At 36.4% G+C, this 19,618-nt stretch overlaps 1 protein-coding gene across 3 annotated transcripts in view; it reads left to right on the plus strand.

Annotated features, from left to right (window-relative positions):
* The window catches only part of pde11al (phosphodiesterase 11a, like), a 38,187-nt gene that overhangs the window by 1,978 nt on the left and 16,591 nt on the right, over positions 1 to 19,618 (plus strand). The window contains exons 2-20 of one of the 3 annotated variants that reach the window (XM_055211780.2): positions 251 to 409; positions 2,675 to 2,764; positions 2,974 to 3,114; positions 5,666 to 5,730; positions 5,857 to 5,977; positions 6,064 to 6,139; positions 6,226 to 6,293; positions 6,455 to 6,547; positions 6,735 to 6,785; positions 8,396 to 8,542; positions 8,698 to 8,805; positions 9,047 to 9,156; positions 12,218 to 12,308; positions 16,369 to 16,469; positions 16,704 to 16,781; positions 16,860 to 16,923; positions 17,038 to 17,112; positions 17,360 to 17,443; positions 17,671 to 17,820. In XM_055211780.2, the coding sequence (XP_055067755.2) occupies positions 251 to 409; positions 2,675 to 2,764; positions 2,974 to 3,114; positions 5,666 to 5,730; positions 5,857 to 5,977; positions 6,064 to 6,139; positions 6,226 to 6,293; positions 6,455 to 6,547; positions 6,735 to 6,785; positions 8,396 to 8,542; positions 8,698 to 8,805; positions 9,047 to 9,156; positions 12,218 to 12,308; positions 16,369 to 16,469; positions 16,704 to 16,781; positions 16,860 to 16,923; positions 17,038 to 17,112; positions 17,360 to 17,443; positions 17,671 to 17,820 (1,872 nt within the window). Of the gene's footprint in view, positions 1 to 250; positions 410 to 2,674; positions 2,765 to 2,973; positions 3,115 to 5,665; positions 5,731 to 5,852; positions 5,978 to 6,063; positions 6,140 to 6,225; positions 6,294 to 6,454; positions 6,548 to 6,734; positions 6,786 to 8,395; positions 8,543 to 8,697; positions 8,806 to 9,046; positions 9,157 to 12,217; positions 12,309 to 16,368; positions 16,470 to 16,703; positions 16,782 to 16,859; positions 16,924 to 17,037; positions 17,113 to 17,359; positions 17,444 to 17,670; positions 17,994 to 19,618 lie in introns of those variants that run through there. The other 2 variants (XM_055211779.2, XM_055211781.2) reach the window with 2 other exon arrangements.

Genomic DNA, 19,618 nt, shown 5'->3' on the forward strand with positions numbered 1-19,618 from the left:
ACGCGGCCACATGCAACGTCCTTCTTTCCCGATACACAAAAATCAGAGACGACCAATAATGCGATGAATGCATTATTTTACTAATCTATATGTAAAATGAGTTCATGTTTGATGTTTTTTCCACCTAAAAGCTGAAAAAAAGTTGAAACAAGTTTGCCACCAAACCTAAATCCCAGATCCAAGGGTTGTTAAATTTGAATTAGTCATTTACATCCAAACACAATTTTTTTGCCTCTTGTGTATTGTGCAGGATCATCGTTTCAGTGATGAAATTGACAAGTTGACTGGCTATAAGACTCAGTCCATTCTGTGCATGGCCATACGCAACAGTGATGGTGAGGTCATTGGTGTAGTTCAGGCCATCAACAGGAACCCCAGTGGAACTCCATTCACTGAAGATGATGAGAAGGTAAGCCACTGACTTCCTGCTGCTCCATCTACTGGATTTATGCCCGTTTTATTTTTCAGGTGCCCATTACTACAGTGCCCAAAGTTATGCTGGTAATGAAACTTTAAAGTGTGAAGATAATTGCAATGGTAAATCAAAAGAAATCCGAGAATTAACACCTTAGTATACTTGCATTAGTGGAGCGAAAGTAGTGATTACTGTACCTATTGAGTATCGGAGTCTTGGAATAGCTGATAAAATACTCATGAGCCATGTACAGACTCATTCTCAAGGTCTTTTCTTATAACCTTAGAACAAAAGCACAACCCAATTGGAGCTCCGAGGTTATTTCACACCGTACAATTTCATTTACCGTACAATTTAAGGCTAGATCATATTTTTTGCTTCTCTTTAGTTTCTCAACAAGTTCTATTTTATGATTGGACAGGGTTTACAGAAGGAATATAAATACATCTGTGATGAGAAGTCAAAAATACCTGAAGAAATAGAAACCTTATTGTTTTCTCATTTTGGGTCTCATTTTGTATTGCTCTTCAGTGGGTCATCACCATGTGAAGTTTTAGCTCAAAAATTGCATGCATAGCTCTCTGCATTAAAGCATTAAATCTTTGGTGTCCCCAGAGTATGTGAAGTTTTAGGTGTTAGCAAAATGATCCCCTTCTGACATCACAAGGGGAGCCAAATTTCAATGATCTATTTTGCTTGCAGGGAATGGTTTACCAAAAAAAAGTTACTGGCTTGTTCTTTTTCACATTTTATGTTGATAGAAGCACTGTGGACCCAATTATAACACTTAAACATAAAAAAGTCAGATTTTCATGATATGTCCCCTTTAAAATTGACCTTTTATTGTGACTCATCGTGAATCAGAATCCGGAGCTTTTTCTTTTCTTTTACAATCTCTTTTGCTAAACGTTCACCTTTGTTGCTTGAGAGGATAATACATCACATTTAATATTTTATTTATGAGTTTGCACCTAAGATAGAGCTGCGAGAAAGCAGATAAAAGAGTGCAGAAATTTAATGAGGTAATGACGCATCCTAGACTCAAACCTGGGGAGCACAACAGTTCAGATCACAAGTCCTGCCCACTGTACTCAGATCAGAACGTAATTTTACTAAATGTCCAGCATATGTAAGATTCAAGTTTGAATCACTCAGACACTGAAAGCACAGTCTGCAATTGATAGTAGTTATGATACTTCTATAAACTTAAAGATGTAATAGGTGATTCTGGACATGAACATCAAGCGATCTATAGTGCTGGGCAAAGATTAATTGTGATTATTTGCATACAAAATAAAAGTTTTTTTTTTGCATAATATATGTGTGTACTGTGTGTAATTATTATAACCACACACATACATATATTCATTTCAGATTTATATATCTTTTTTATTTATATATATATATACAGATGTAAATGTTTCTTAAATACATACATGAATGTGTGTGTATTTATATATAAGTATTAATTACACACAGCACACACTCATATATTATGATGCCAAAAATCACTTTTATTTTGTATGCGATTAATCGCGATTAATCTTTGCCCAGCACTAATAAAACAATAAAAATTACACACATAACTTAGGCATTTCCAACATTAATAAAGGTCATTATTGCTGTAAGTTAATGATGTAAGTTAAAGGTGTATTGCGCTTTTAGACTTGCCACCAACCTCAATTTCAAAATGCAATGAGAAGCTTCGGACAAGCATATCATCCTCTGAGACAACGTAAGGACGAAGCGTGCTCTGTAGAGCAGTTTGTCCATTTAGGGCTACTGTAGAAACATGACGGCGACTAAGAAGACCCGCAGTGTATGTAGATAAAAGTGTTCATTATGTAAGGTCTTTATACACCACTGATTATATTGTTATGTATATTATATTGCATTTTGTCAAGAGATCCTTCTAAAAGTTACACAATGCACCTTTAACAGTTAGAAATTACATTCAAAATCTGTACTGTAGGATCAGTACTGAACTTTCCATACACTGTTTTCAATAGCAGTCAGCCTGTACTTTCACATATCATCCCCTCACTTTCTTTTTAAACAACAGAGAGTTTCTCATTATTATTATGCCTCGCATACACTATTACAATACACAGGCTATTCTGCTGTTTTAAATGCTCTAGAAATACAGAAGACGAAATTGTAATGTGCCTCTGGTTCTTAAAGTGCTATTATTTGCCCTCTCGATATCTCACGCGATACTCTGACTCAATCTCTCAAAGTATCTCCCAACTCTCTCTACAGGTGCTGCAAATGTATTTGCCATTCTGCGGAATATCGATCTCCAATGCCAAACTCTTCTCTGAATCCCGTAAGGAGTATGATAGGAGCAGGGTGAGTCAAGACCTGCATGTTTTTCAAAATATTGCCTCTAGACCTCTCTACTAGCTTCAAGACACCTCAGGTACTGTTGTTTGGTTTGTTTACAATCCTCAGGTCTGAAGGTTTAAAATATTTAACAAGCCAAACCAATCAAAGCTTGAGGATGTGTGAAGGCGTGTGTTGTGAGAATACAGTCCAAGTTGCTGCTTTTGTTCCTCCAGGCCCTGTTGGAGGTGGTGAATGATTTGTTTGAGGAGCAGACGGACCTGGAGAAGATTGTGAGGAAGATCATGCAGCGCGCACTGACGTTGTTACAGTGCGAGCGCTGCTCGGTTCTTCTGCTAGAAGACATCAACTCCCCTGTGAGATCAGTCTTTTCTTGCCCTAAAACATGTTTTTTTCTCAATTCATTCCAACTTTCTTAACCAAGTTAATAAGTGTTTTTCATAGACTCTCTCCCTTAACCTTTGTTTCCTAAGGCAAGCACTAGTACTATTTCTCATTCTTACACTTGTAAACAAATGCAGCATTAAGTTAGAACAACTTGGTTTTGCACGTCAATTCAACCTACTATTTTAAGTTTTGACTAGTGATAATTAGACATACCTTATAAAACAAGTTGAAATTGTTTAACCTAATTTGTTGGTCAAAGTAACAAAAATATTGGTTGATTTTATATCATGTTTTACAGTGTAGGGTTATAAAATGTGTAATTAATATTCAGGTTACATCCACACAGTTTGTGTTATGAACCTGACTGATGATAAACCTGACCAGAAGCCTTTAAAAAAAGTGGTGTACTTTTCTAGGTTATCCAAATTTTTGTTATATTTTGCAAGAAATCATTTTCTTAATCAGTGTTTATTGCCTTATTGCCTTCAACTTTTCGACAGTTAAAATGAAATAAACAAAGATTAAAGTTAATTTTTTTATGTTACATAATTTTGCTACTCAAGTAGAAGCATAGGCACCGATCCCGTGCGTGCTCCGGGGCTCAAGCACCCACTGAAATGGCTGAGCACCCATGGATAAACACCAGATTCATTTTAATCAAAAACTCTTTAAAACTCAAAAAACTTTGAAATTCGGCCTCGCGAGTTGTAATATCTACAGCTGAGTAAGGGGTGCTTCACATTTCATGTCTAAAATCGTGTGGGAAAACTCGACCGTGCTGCTTTCCTCCTTTGCCAAACTCTTGGGTGCTCCTGTAGCGTCTGCAGTTGCTAAGCAACCTAAGCATTGCTTGACGTTGTGCCGAGCCCCTACTGGCGGTAAAAGAAATCGACACCTATAGAAGGTTTCAGCAGTAACAACATAAACAAGCAGCTTTTGTGGTAAACACGTAACTTTCTGTAAACTCCGCCAAGAATAAATAAAAACAAAGTATTTTAAACATAGTTTATTTATATAACAAGCAAAATAAACAACAGATAAATTACCTAGGAAACAAAGACATTTGTTATTTTCGACGAGGTATTTGTTCAAGAGTTCAGTTTAGCAACTAGTCAAAACCGGAAGTAAATTTTGGATCAGATGCGTATCGCGTCACCGCATATGCGTCCAATGAAACGGTCTATAAGTAAACATATATTGTAAAATTGTTTAGTTATTTTTATAAAACAAAGCAAAAATACTGAGTGAGAAATTTGAAGAATTAACCAACCCGATATCACTAGAAAAGGTTAATGTTTGGTGATTTTGTATAAATTCGTAAATTGTGAATTGTACAAAAACGTATGAAAAAAGCAATACAGGACACAAACCCTTAACTCCACTGCTAAACCCCACATCATGTGGCAAAAGCAGACTGAAACATAAAGTATTAAATTGTGCAAATTTGATTTATTCAAATTGATACAATGCAAATTGTTCAAATTAGCCATCTCGTAAAATATTAACAAAGTGCAGAAAGGATATAGTCTGGAGATCTCCAAATGGGGACGGAAAACTCAAAAACAGGGAGGGAGCTCCAAAATGGGGCGCGCCTTTATACCGATAGGTGTGTTCGAGTTCATTTCGCACTGCGCAGACTGATCAGTGAGGTTTGTCAAGTCAAGGGAGGAGTTAAAGATGGAGCCGCCTGCTGCGTGCCATAGTGTGCGCCGTGTTTCCTTTTTTTTATCGCGAATGAAGTAAAATAGATGGTGAATTTGTTAAAAAAACTATAAAAGTTGCAACCAGAAACCGTTAATACTGAATATTTTAGTTGCTGTTTATACTTTATGCCCGAAAATAATGGGAAACATAAGCCTGCATTATTAAATTACCAAAACAGATTTGTCTTTACACGGCACAACAGGTATATTAACAAGTTTTACCTGTTATAAGGTCAGTTTATGTCTATTATACCACAGGGCTGTTGAATGCTTTATTCTGATTGGCTGAGAAATGGGTGTTGATAATTTTTCTGTAAACCGCACACCTAACCTTTCAAATGTCTTAAAAACAGACACCAGGGCAATGTTTGTGGTAATCGTGGAATAAGCGAAATAATAGACTTCGGTTCTTTGAATTATTTGAAAATAATGCACACCCACTGTGTAAGCATAGCATACCACCTTGGTTGTGCATTATTTTCTTATAATTCAACGGATTGTCGTCAATTATTCCTTACTTAGTGGAACTAAAGATTGGATAAAACATGAAACGCACGTGATCATCAGTGAGGCGACTAATCATAAAGAGCTCGGTCTGTAAAGTCGAACACACCTATTGATGTACAGGGCACTCAACCCATACCTGCCCCCTTAGAAGTACCTCCCACTTTTGGAGTTCATGCCCCAATTTGTTAAAAACCACCCATAACACTCTTAGATTCTAGCAGTGAGTTTACCATGTCATCCCAACTCAGTTTATTCAAAAAAAAATTTAAAACACTAGATTATCTTTCACTCGGTTCTGCTGTACGTTCAGGTGGTGAAGTTCTCCCAGACATTTGAGCTCATGTCTCCACTGTGCAGCGTTGATCGTGACATCAGGTGAGAATGACCCATTTCATGTAAAGTTTTATATATAAATTATCTTTTTATTTGTGTTTATATGAACCACTTGTCAATGAATGTACATCATGAATAAGTGTGTGTGTGTGCATTTGACAAAGTCAGCATGGAGAAGGTGTCGTGCTCGGACTGGTTGATCAATAACAGCATTGCTGAGTTGGTAGCATCTACCGGTTTGCCTGTTAACATTAGCGACGTCTGTCAGGACCCACGCTTCGATACTGAAGTGAGCGGAACACACAAACAAATCGAAAACACATCGTCTCACATGCACAAATTGTTGTACTGAAATGCAACTTGTATCCTTATCAGGCAGACCAGGCTTCCGGTTTCCATATCAGATCAGTTTTGTGTGTCCCCATCTGGAATCGGACCCATCAGATTATTGGTGTGTGTCCCTTATGCTCATTTACCTGCATATACACAAATCCAGCAATATAGCAATAAATTAATATCATTTTTCACTTTCACAAGGTGTTGCCCAGATACTAAACCGCTTGGACAGGAAAACCTTTAATGATGCAGATCAAAGATTATTTGAGGTGTGACTGTGTATTCGGTGTATTACTTCATGTTCAAATGAAATGACTCAATAAATATTTATAAGCGTATTAAAGGCTTATTTTATCATTGCACGCAATAGCCGGTGATGTTTATATGAATCATATCTGAGAGTAATTTCAATTTCTGTCGTTCTCTACAGGCATTTGTTATTTTCTGTGGTCTGGGCATTAACAACACTATGATGTATAACCAGGTTAAGAAGACTTGGGCCAAGCAGTCTGTTGCACTAGATGTGAGTCATATCTCTGTGCGCTTATTGATTTTTAATGTTTTAAAGTACTCATTATGTACTCGCTGGTGTTTTTATTTCTAGCATAAATCTACCACTGGAGAAATTAGTATGCATGCTTGCTGTTTGTGTTACAGTCTGTGTATATACTGTAGTTTACTTTATGCTTGTTTTTGTTGTCTTGTGTTAGATGCTGTCCTATCATGCGACATGCTCCAAGGCAGAGGTTGATCGACTGAAGGTAAATCTGGCCAAACTAGAGATGATAAGGATTATAAGGAACACCTGTTCAATTTCTCATTAATGCCATTATCTAAGCAACCAATCACATGGCAGTTGCTTCAATGCATTTAGGGGTGTGGTCCTGGTAAAGACAATCTCCTGAACTCCAAACTGAATGTCAGACTGGGAAAGAAAGGTGATTTAAGCATTTTTGAGTATGGCATGGTTGTTGGTGCCAGACGGGCCGGTCTGAGTATTTCACAATCTGCTCAGTTACTGGGAATTTCACGCACAACCATTTCTAGGGTTTACAAAGAATGGTGTGAAAAGGGAAAAACATCCAGTATGCGGCATTCCTGTGGGAGAAAATGCCTTGTTGAGGCTAGAGGTCAGAGGAGAATGGGCCGACTGATTCAAGCTGATAGAAGAGCAACTTTGACTAAAATAACCACTCGTTACAACCGAGGTATGCAGCAAAGCATTTGTGAAGCCACAACACGCACAACCTTGAGGCAGATGGGCTACAACAGCAGAAGACCCCACCGGGTACCACTTATCTCCACTACAAATAGGAAACAGAGGCTAGAATTTGCACAAGATCACCAAAATTGGACAGTTGAAGACTGGAAAAATGTTGCCTGGTCTGATGAGTCTTAATTTCTGTTGAGACATTCAGATGGTAGAGTCAGAATTTGGCGTAAACAGAATGAGAACATGGATCCATCATGTTCTGTTACCACTGTGCAGGCTGGTGGTGGTGGTGTAATGGTGTGGGGGATGTTTTCTTGGCACACTTTAGGCCCCTTAGTGCCAATTGGGCATCGTTTAAATGCCACAGCCTACCTGAGCATTGTTTCTGACAATGTCCATCCCTTTATGACCACCATGTACCCATCCTCTGATGACTACTTCCAGCAGGATAATGCACCGTGTCACAAAGTTCAAATAATTTCAAATTGGTTTCTTGAACATGACAATGAGTTCATTGTACTAAAATGACCCCCACAGTCACCAGATCTCAACCCAATAGAGCATCTTTTGGATGTGGTGGAACGGGAGCTTCGTGACCTGGATGTGCTTACCACAAATCTTCATCAACTGCAAGATGCTATCCTATCAATATGGGCTAACATTTCTAAAGAATGCTTTCAGCACCTTGTTGAATCAATGCCACTTAGAATTAAGGCAGTTTTGAAGGCAAAAGGGGGTCAAACACAGTATTAGTATGGTGTTCCTAATAATCCTTTAGGTGAGAGTTTATGGCATTATCTAATTGAGGATGACAATATATGCATATGACAATCCAACTTGCTGTCCTGCATGATACAGTAAATTCTGCAATGTTGCACGCCAAGCAAAGATGTGCTTTCCCCTTAGAGAGAAGTGATGAAAGCTTTGAATTAAACTCGTACATTATAGCGTTAGATCTGTGGAAAAACATCTCAGCCCTGTACGTATCTCTGAAATGTATGGTTTGCTGGTCCCAGGCTTGAGAGAGTTGAAGTATTAATAATTGAACTGGTTGGGTGTAATATACTCTTTGTTCTTAAGCCCTCAGTGAATAAGACTCTGTTATGTTTAATTGCCCGGCTACTGGAGTTACTGAGGTTGTCCTCTGTCTTTACCCAGGCTGCTAAGATCCCCCTAAGCAGCGAGCTTGGGATCGATGAGTTCCACTTCAATGACTTTTCTCTGGACAACGATGCCATGATCACCGCCTCCCTGCGGATGTTTTTGGAGCTTGGTGTCGTACAGAAATTTAAAATTGATTATGAGGTAAGGTCTTCAATTGGGGAGATGAATGAATGAAACTTTGCGTACTTATGTATGTTTGATCGAGTGTTGGGTTATATGGTAGATTTTTTAACCAGTCCTGCAGTACTGTATCATACAGTATAAATTATACAGCATTCACTTCCTCTCCGGTTCAGGTGCTGTGCCGATGGCTGCTTACCGTCAGGAAGAACTACCGCACTGTAGCTTACCACAATTGGAGACACGCCTTCAATGTGTCGCAGTGCATGTTTATCATGATCACAGTGAGTCATTACATCAATAAACACGCTAGCACATACTTTTTTAAAGGAATTCAGCCTTTGTTCATTTCTTCTCATTCATTTTTGGGTGAACTTTCCCTTTATTGATTCGCTCTAGTGATACAAATGCACATATGCTCTTACAAATAAAGTTGCTACATGATACCATGCAAGAACCATTTTTAGCTAAATGGTTCCATAAAAAACCTTTAAACCTAATGTACGTTTCTCTTTTGTGCTTCAGACTGCTGGGTTTCAGGAAGTGCTGACAGACACTGAGAATCTGGCTCTTATGGTCGGATGTCTCTGCCATGATTTGGATCATCGTGGAACAAACAATGCCTTTCAGGCCAAGTGAGTTAAGAGTATATTGAAAGTTGTTAAGTATATATTGCAGTTGTTCGTGATTTATCAGGCTTCATGATTCTGATTTAACATTGAATAGTAAGTGGAGACCCAACACTGTAACCAAATTTTTTTCATACAAAGGGAAAAAAATGATATAGGGACGGTTTTCTAGACAGTGATTAGACTAGTCCTAGACTAAAAAAAATGTAAGAGCTGTCCAAACTGAAAACAACTTGCACTGACATATCTTAAAATACCTCAGTGCCCTTTGTTTTGCCTCATAATGCACACAAGTAATGTTTGTAATAAGGGATGTTTGTTAAAACTAGTTAAATTTGCGAATTAAACTAAGGTCTAGTCCTGGTTTAAGCTAATCCCTGTCCGGGAAACCACCCCTAAGTAATTTATGAGCACTATGAAAACTCGAGAAATTATACGGTATGCTTAAATATTGTATTTGTACTTTTTTAACTAAAATCTTTATTCAATCTTAAGTTCAGTGCGTGTGCAATAAATTCAGTGTTGGGGGGGGGGGTAACGCGTTACAAGTAGCCTAACGTGCATTTTGTAATAATATTACTTTTCTGAAGTAACGAGTAAAGTAACGCATTACGTTTTAAATGTACACATTAATATTTGAGATATTTAAAAAAGTAATGCAAGTTATTTTTCAGTTTAATAAATGTGATTAAAAAAAATAATGTACTGAATTAAAGTGTCACGTATAATACGCACTCCATGCATGCTCACCTAAGCAGGAACAGTTCGGAGATGGCAGGCCAGAGCTCGACATTTTTGTGATGGAAATGTACAGTTTCTGAATGCAGAACTTCTCAGTCATAAAAAACACCTGCAAGGCCTGAAAGAGATCAAGCCTCAGTCAAGTAAGAAAAAGTAATGCAAAAGTAACTTAAAAGTAACGTAAGTATTACTTTCCATGAAAAGTAACTAAAACCCCATTCACACAGACCTTTAGTCCCAGAAAATACCCATAAAATTGCCAGACAAGCGTCTGTGTGAACACAAACTTGTCCCGTTAATCTTCTGGGATCGTTGCCGGAAAGAGGACCTAGTAAGATACGCGGGTAACCCTCTGTGTGAACAAGAAGCCGAAAGAATGCCGTAATGGGCGTGTCGTAGTGAGGACGCATGCATCATCACAACAAAAGTTATGGTTCAGCTCCTTAAATCGAGAGATACCATGCATATAAACATTCACCACGAGAAATGTTGCGAACTAGATTGAAGCAGTTATTAGGAAATGATAAATGAGACAATGACGCACGTGCTGTAGTGTGGACGCGCGTGTCATGGCAACATGAAGTTGGTTCAACTCTTTAAAATAAGTGATTTACAACATTCACGACGAGAAATGTCAGCAAACTGGACTGAAGCAGATATCAGGTAAGTTAGCTCATTACTTACTGCGTTAAAACAGAGATCATTCAGCAGCATAAAAGAATATCGCGTCACATGCTCATTTGAGCTATAATAAACGAAAATACCCGCGCGTCATTCCAACAAGATATATTGTTCAGCTCCTCAAAATGCGGGTTTTAAATGCATATAAACAATCACGATGAGAAATGTCTGAAAACTGTATTAAAGCAGAAATCAGGGAGCTCGTCAAATATCCACTCTGAAGCTGAGATCATTCACCAGCATTAGAACGGCGCGTCATGCGCTCCTTTATAATCTTATCATAAACAAAAATGCACGCGAGTGGTTCTTGGAGAGAGAAATAATATATAATATGCAAACTTCAGACGCTGCGTAAAAGAGAGGGCGGGACTTTCAATAGGTCACGTGTCTTTCCGGGACCATCCGATGGCGGGTAATCATGGCAATGTGAATGAACAAAAAAACGAAGGATCCTGGAAAAATCCCGGATGCCTTTCCCGTGTATTTTACGTAATGTCTGTGTGAAAAGGGCTAAAGTAACGCAACTAGTTACTTTTTTGGAGAGTAACTTAATATAGTAATCAGTGATGCGCAGGTCAATGTATAAACAACCCGCACCCGACCGACATTTTCAACTAACCCGCCCGCAACTCGGACCGCAAAAAAAATAAAAATAAAAAAATAATGTACCTGACCCACTCCCTGGCCCGCATTTTTTATAAGTAGTAATTGTTTAAAATGGTTAACTGGCATCTTTATTTCAAACGACCCAACTGTGACCCAAATATCATTACAAATAGTTTTGGATGACTCGCAACCGCAGGTAACCGCAGGTCACCCACGCATCACTGATAGTAATGCATTACTTTAAAAAGTAACTTTCCCCAACACTGATTAAAGGTCTAATGTGTTGTTTTTAGCGGCATCTAGTGGTGAGATCGCGACCAATTGCAATTTCGAAACGCAAAGAGAAGCTATGGTAGCCCCAATAGGACAAACATATCAACGTTTGAGACACCGTAGGGATGAAATGCGCTCTGTAGAACAGTTTGTCCATTTAGGGCTTCTGTAGAAACATGACGGCAACCATGTAAGGGGACCCGCGGTGTATGTGGATAAAAAAGGCTCATTCTAAAGTAATAAAAATAATGTAGTTCATTATGTAAGGTCTTTATACACCACTGATAATATAGTTATGTATATTATATTGCATTTCTGTCAAGAGATTCTTCTAAAAGTTACACAGTGCACCTTTAAGTCACTTTTTTGTCTACCATAACCTTCATAGGCTCAGTATGACATAAGCAGAACAAGATTTTGGAATGTTAAGTTACTGTCTGTATTTCTTTTTAATTTTATTAATTGTTTTCAAGGATGAGGTAAAGCCAAACAACCTACATGTACCTGTCCATGTTGTCATATGTTTACTCAGAAGCTAATTGACATTAAATCAAATTTAATCAAGCGTGATTGTATGTGTGGCCTTTATTGTTAACTAAATATATAAAAAGGTGATAAGCCTGATTATTGTGTTATGCAAATGTTTTTCTCTATAGTATGTCAGCCAAGACATAATAAAATCTCTTTAGTCTATCTAGTGGTACCCATGTGTTTGTACAGCAATATAACATGTTGGCTGTTGATCTTCTCTGTGTTTGTCCTGCAGGTCTGGGTCTGCACTATCACTGTTATATGGAACATCAGCCACACTTGAGCATCATCATTTCAATCACGCAGTCATGATTCTACAGAGCGAGGTGAACGGTGACAACCAGAGACTTGCCTTATAGATGTCTATTTGACATCTGGGTCTGGGTATGAAGTTGGAATGATGGGAAATTTGAAGATTGAAAGTTATACTACTGTGTGGTTACATTTTGTTTAACAGACACTTTTATCCAAAGCAAAAAATTAGGAAACAATAAAACGATTTATCATAGCGAGGCAATAATATTAGAAGTTCTTATACCAAGTTTTCACAATGCCAAAACAATGCCTGATAGTAAATTAACAAAGAAAAAGAAATGTATACCTTGTAATGCACTGTAAGTCACTTTGGATAAAAGCGTCTGCCAAATGCATAAATAAATAAAATGTTTATATGTCACAAAAATGGGTTAAAACAACCCATTAAATAAGCGGTTTTCAAACTTTTTGATGTCAAGGACCTCTACATATGATGGACCCCACCTAAAAATAATAAGAAACACACAGACAGATACAAAGAAATTAAAAATTATTTTGTGAGAGAAATGAGAGATAGACACCAAATTAATAAATTGTACAAATGAAGAGTTTCGTTGCAAAACGAGATAACCACCATTTTTTTTAATTGTTCAGAAATCTCGTTTTTTGGTTGTGCATTCCAATTAATTTCAATGCAACTGCAGTTGGTTTGTTTTGATTTAAACCATCATAACTTAAAAAATACAGCTAAGTAGCACCATAAAACAAAATAATAACATAATAAAAAAATGGATTTATCTCGTTTTGCAACGAAACTCTTCAAATCTTCTTTTGCTTTTTCTAAAAAAAAAAAAATTCTGGGGACCCCCTAAACCTCCTGGAGGCCCCCTGGGGGTCCCAGTTTGAAAACCACCGGATTAAATTACTGTACAACCCAACGGGTTGGGTTCATCCCTTTTTGACCCAATGCTGGGTTATTAAAAATAACCTGGCTGTTTTTTAGTGTAAACAACACAGTGGTTTGAAAATGAGCAGATTGTCAAGCAAACAGATGAATTATAGTGTCCCACCAAAATAGATTTGCAGAAAGAGCCATTTTACCTCTGTCCAGTTTACATGTCTCAGTGGACAGAAGAAATGCAAATGACTGTCAGTATTTGATAAAGTGGGTGCTTTAGCTCTGAGCTGTTTAATCATGACCAAACCGTGTATCGATTTGCTGTGGACTCCATTGAGCTTTTTTAACCAACACCAATTAACTGGGCTAAGGAGATTTCACCCGTGGGTCAGTTGCACTGAAGCAAAGAGAGAAAGAAATAGCTTTCTATCACAAAGGCTGAACATGTTTGAAGAGTTTAGGAGACATGTCGTTTATGAATGATACTCTGGGGTGTGCAGTGATTACTGGTGCAGTGACTGGCTTTAATTCAACAAAGACAGGAAATCGCATTTCTAATAAAATTTGAATTTAATTTAAATTTTAAATTTTAATGATGCATTTCCAAAACTTAATATTATTAATATATTTTAGGTTGATTGTGCCACTTTTTACTTATGTTTAACAGAGAACTAAAACATGCTGGCTTGTTTAAAGCAAGGGTTTTCAAACTGTGGGATAAGGTGGGTCACAAAAGTTGCTTGGATACAATGATTTTATTATGATATGATATACCATAAGTTATGTTGATACTGCAATTACTTACATTTCATTTATAAAAAAAATGTAAACTCAATTATAAAAGACAAAACTTCCTCATATGCTATAAAAAAATAAAGGCTGGATTAACTTAATTTTATTTAAAAACTAAACTAACTAAATTTACTTAAAGGGACAGTAAGTAGGGTTTTAAGTGTTTCATTAATCAAAATCAATGTCTTTATTCATAAATATGTCATTGTTGGTGTTAAATGACCTCTGCCAGTGATCTGACTTTTCTTTGTAAGCTTAGAATTACTTCTCTTTACTTACATTGAACGGGTAAGTCCAAGGAGGCATCCATATCGTGTCGCCGTATTGATAAACTATAATAGCAGAGAGGGACAAAAAGCACTAGCCTACCAACACGTTTCCACAACGCGTTTTCATTCAGAACACGTGAACTAGCTAAAACGGACAAGGTGATCAGTGGTTACGTCAGTGCTTCTCAATTATTTCTGTCACGCTCCCCTAGGAAGAAGTAAACATTTCGCGCCCCCCAACTCTCCGCAGCGACTGTAAATAGTATAATTTGTCTATAAAATGACACATCTGCAAAACATTGTATCCTTATTAACATTAAAGAAAACACAAAAATAGAAATATCGATCAACTTACAACAAAGAATAACTTTATTAACATTGTTTTTTAGTCTGTAACAAAAAAGACTTAAAATGCATCAATTTGCCTGAAAAAAACAATCCTTATTTAAAGTATAATATTTTTTGATCATTTGATACTGAAAAATTAAATTAAATATAATCATTAATAATAATAAAAACTCAAGCGGCTTATCAGCGTGATTGGGGTGTAATGTCTTTAAGTGACAGTGCAATAAAAATCACTTCCTGAAAAAGTATTTTCCTCTGGGTCTCGCGCGCCCCCCCTGGTGTCGCTTCAAGCCCCCGTCTTGGGGTCCCGCCCCACTATTTGAGAAGCACTGGGTTACGTAACGGCTACCGTAGTTGCAACACGCATTTTAAAAAGCGAGGCGCTAGAGAGCACTATTCGTCTGAATGCAAAATACAATTTCACCATTAGATGGGGGTAAATCCTACTTATTGTCCCTTTAAAAATATAGTGCATATTTTTTGCAGCAATGTTTTAAGTAAGTTTCACATGATTTCACATTCGTATTATTTTTTTTTACAGTGTATTTACATTTAAAAATATGTTGGTGGGTCTCGGTATTATTATACCTATCTAAGTGGGTTGCAAAATTAAAAGTTTGGGAACCACTGGTTTAAACATGGTTGGCTTAGATACGGACATTTTTTTAGGTTCATTTAAACATTTTCAGAATTAAAGATACAAAAGCTGTCACTGGGGCGGTATCCTTTCAAAAAGTACACCTTTGTATTCAAAGGGTGCCTATTAGTACATCAGATGTACATTTTGGTACTTCAAAGATTTAAGGTACATATCTGTACCTAAATGGTACATATTAGGACATGTTTATGGGATATCTTTATGATACCAACCATCACCCAAAAGCTCTTGTATACCTTTATTTTTTGACACTGGATTTGTCTATAAATGCAAGGCTATAGATAACAGATGAAGGGAAACTAATAAGCCTATTTTATCTTAAATCAATTTTTGTAGCAATACACTTAATTACTGCAAATTATTTGTATTATCCTAAATATCCATACCTACCAAGCTAAAATAATAATAATAAAAAAAATTGAGATTAAAGTCATTATAATACAAGATTTAAATATTAGGTTTTTTTTTAAAGAAAAAAATCAAAATAGGTAAAATTATAGGAATAAACTCATAATATTTAGAGAATTAAGTCAATATAATGATAATAAAGTCATAATAATATTTTGAGAATAAAGTTAATATAACTAGAATAAAGTCGTGTGGTTTCTGGAATATATAGTTTCTTTTTTCATTTTATTTTATTAATAAGACAGGTATATAATTTGGTATCTGTTTTGCCGATCTGCTTGTTCACATCACTCCAAACACACATCTTAATGTAAAAATATTACATTATTCTCAAAATATTACTTTAATCTTGTATTGCTACGAGTTTAATCTCATTATTTGGCCGTTTTTTCGAAACCTCACAACTTGATTTTCACAGTGTTGACTTTATTCTCGAAATATTATGACTTCATTCTCGTTATATTGGCTTTATTCTCAGAATATTATGACTTTATTTCTGTAATTTTATTTTTTTGGATTTTTTCCCTTAAAAACTACTAGTCTCTAATCTACTACTATCTCGCATGATAATTACTTTAATCTCGAGATGTTTTTATTTTATTTTATTTTATCTTGGCCCTAATCCTCCTTGGTACATACCAGCAATGAACTCATATTCAGTATATTTTATTGTAATAAATCTATTTATATTTAAATTAGTCTGATTTGACCTACCACTTTGTGAAAAAGACTAAATGAATCTCATCTTCCTTTCACAGGGGCACAACATCTTTGCTAATCTGTGCTCTAAAGAGTACAGTAACATGATGCAGCTGTTGAAACAGGCCATTTTGTCTACAGATCTCACCTTGTACTTCAAGTAAGTACTAATGTCATAGCCACAGGACATGTTTATTTAAATCGTCTTGTTTAAATATAACTAGTGCATGTAATTCTTGCTTGGGCCACAGAGAGGCGCCCTCTGAGCAGAGGCAGAAAGTGCATAATAGCTTTTGTTCAGATCAGGAGATCTCAAGAACACAAAATAAGTAATTTAAATGCAATGCTAAATGCAGTTCATTCATTCAGTTCATCTTTGTTTTCAATTGGAAAGGAGAAGAACCAAATTCTTTGAGCGTGTTTTGTCCGGTCAGTTCAGTTGGAGCAACGAGGAACACAGAGAAATCTTCAGGTGAGAGTCTGTATATACTCAGAAATGCATAATTATTGATCAGTTGAAAACTGGCGATTTTAAAATGTTTCCAATCAGATCCATGCTGATGACTGCATGTGACTTGGGTGCTGTGACTCGACCGTGGGAAATCTCAAAACAGGTTAGACAGATTATATCCTACGTTTCTATAAGTTGTTTCCTTTTTCTATAATTAAATTCAGTTGCTGGCACTGTGAAGATCAGCATGATATCACATTCCTGTTTCTAATTCCAGGTGGCTGAACTGGTGACCAGTGAATTTTTTGAACAGGGAGACAGAGAGAGATCAGAGCTAAAGTTGACACCAGCAGTAAGTACACTTCTTACATTCTTGTATTGTACATACAGTGTAAAAAATGCAGCATGAAGTTAAAACATCTTTGTTTTGCAAGTGAATTCAACCTAAGTTTTAGCTTGCGATAAGTTGACGTAACTCATAAAAACAAGTTGAAATGATTGAACTTGTTAAGTTAACATAAAACTTCCTCAATATAATTTTTTTCCAGTGTATAGTGTCACTATTCCTATTGCTAAAAGTTCAAATGATTCCCATTCAGGCAATTTTTGACCGTAATCGTAAAGATGAACTTCCTGTACTCCAGTTGGAATGGATTGATGGGATCTGTAAGCCCCTATATGAGGTAAACCAGAAAAATCTGATAAAAATATGACCGTGTCTGTGAAATCCGGACTAAAGTCTCATAATCTAATAATAAGATTAGGAGCATTCAAGTTTTATATTTTCACTCAATGTATAATGTAAGATGAATTTATGTAGAACAACAGTTTGGTCAGTTTTAGCTGGGTTTTCACAGACTGTCACAAAAAATGGATTTTCTTGACTGATAACAGTAAACGTGTTTTCTAGGCTCTTGCGAAGTTGAATAGGAAGCTACAACCAATGGTAGATGGGATCGATGCAAATCGAAAGAAGTGGGAGGAGCTCTGTCTGTCCTATAAGCAAACACGAAGAGCCTTGGAGTGTAGTAACAGTCTGGAGGCAGGAGAGTTTATAGAGGTGTGTCTGTGTGCAGACTCCACCCTTGAGGCGGAGTCAAGTCAGTGTGAAACAGCCTATAATTACAAAGACTCCACCCATGTGGTGGAGCCAAATCAAACGCCAGTAGCCAATTAAAAAGAAGAGGAGGAGTAAGGGAGGGGATGCTGACTTGAGGGAATAGTCCATTTTCTTAAAAAAAAATCCAGAAAATTTACTCACCACCATGTCATCCAAAATGTTGATGTCTTTCTTTGTTCAGTCCAGAAGAAATTATGTTTTTTGAAGAAAACATTCCAGGATTTTTCTAATTTCAATAGACTTTAATGGATCCCAACACTTAACATTTTTAATGCAGTTTAAAATTGCAGTTTCAAAGGACTCTAAACGATCCCAAACGAGGCATAAGGGTTAGGGTTAGGAAACAATTGTCATTTTTGACAAGAAAAATAAAAAATATGCACTTTTAAACCATAACTTCTCGTCTGGTCGTGCAACCTCGCGTGATGCGTCATCACGTCAAGAGATCACGGAGGACGTATGCAAAACTACACCCCAGTGTTACAAGTGTGAAAAGAGGACTGTTCCGATGTTGTTGTATGTCAAATGATACTAATTAATGTCTTTGTGTCAGTTTATTGTTTAAAATGGTCCGCAAATGTGCGTTTTATATTTGTAACACGTGACCTTTCGACGTCATTACGCAATTACGCGAGGTCGTGCTGGCGCGTCACACAGCCGGAGGAAGAGGAGAAGTTGTGGTTTGAGGGTGCATATTTTTGTTTTTATTGCCAAAAATGACAATCGTTTCGCTAGATAAGACCCTTATGCCTCGTTTGGGATCGTTTAGAGTCCTTTGCAACTGCAATTTTAAACTGAATTGAACTGAAGTGTTGGGGTCCATTAAAGTCCACTAAAATGAGAAAAATCCTGGAATGTTTTCCACAAAAAAACAAAACAAAACATAATTTCTTCTTGACTGAACAAAGAAAGACATCAACATTTTGGGTGACATGGTGGTGAGTAAATTATCTGGATTTTTTTTTTAAGAAAATGGACGAATCCTTTAAATACGCTCATAAAACAAAAGCACAGTTACTCTGTGATTGCCATAATGGTATTTTCTACTAAAATGCATTTAGTGAAAGATTTTCTATTTAAAAAAATAATTATTATTATTTAACCGAGAACCCAAACTATTACACTAGAGATTGTAAAACTTTGTTCCTAATACTAGAATGCCTATTTGTAAAAAAAACGAATATGTCCAAAACATTCAGGTGCACAAAATTTGTAAATGGTCACATGGTGTTGAAAAACTTGACAAATACTAAACACCAGAAGCTGAGCATTGATTTATTGAATGTATTTAATATCACTGTGATTTTTTTTGCTGGTGTTTCTTGAGATTGCATGAAACCTAAAACAATTACAAATGCTGATGTCTATAAGATCATACTGAATATTTTCAAAATGGTAGAAACGCACTAAACAAAAACGTACCATACAATCTAACCATATCAGTCAAGTATGTAAATATCAGTAGTGTATGCAAAATAGAGTTTACTATACGTTAGGGATGGGCATTCGATTAAATTTTTTTAGTCGATTGTCGGGAGAATTAACGATCGACTATCGATTAATCATTAATATTTTTATAATAAAAAATAATTATTTAACTTTTATAATTCAAAAATGTTGAATTCAAAAATACAGCGCGTTTTCCTCCATGAGACCTTTATTACAAGATCAACTTGTGGCAAACAGTTAAACTACATTTAGTTACACAAATGGAACATATATGCGCTTGAATATGCGG

The sequence above is a fragment of the Misgurnus anguillicaudatus genome, chromosome 10, assembly GCF_027580225.2.
Source record: "Misgurnus anguillicaudatus chromosome 10, ASM2758022v2, whole genome shotgun sequence".
NCBI lineage: Eukaryota > Metazoa > Chordata > Actinopteri > Cypriniformes > Cobitidae > Misgurnus > Misgurnus anguillicaudatus.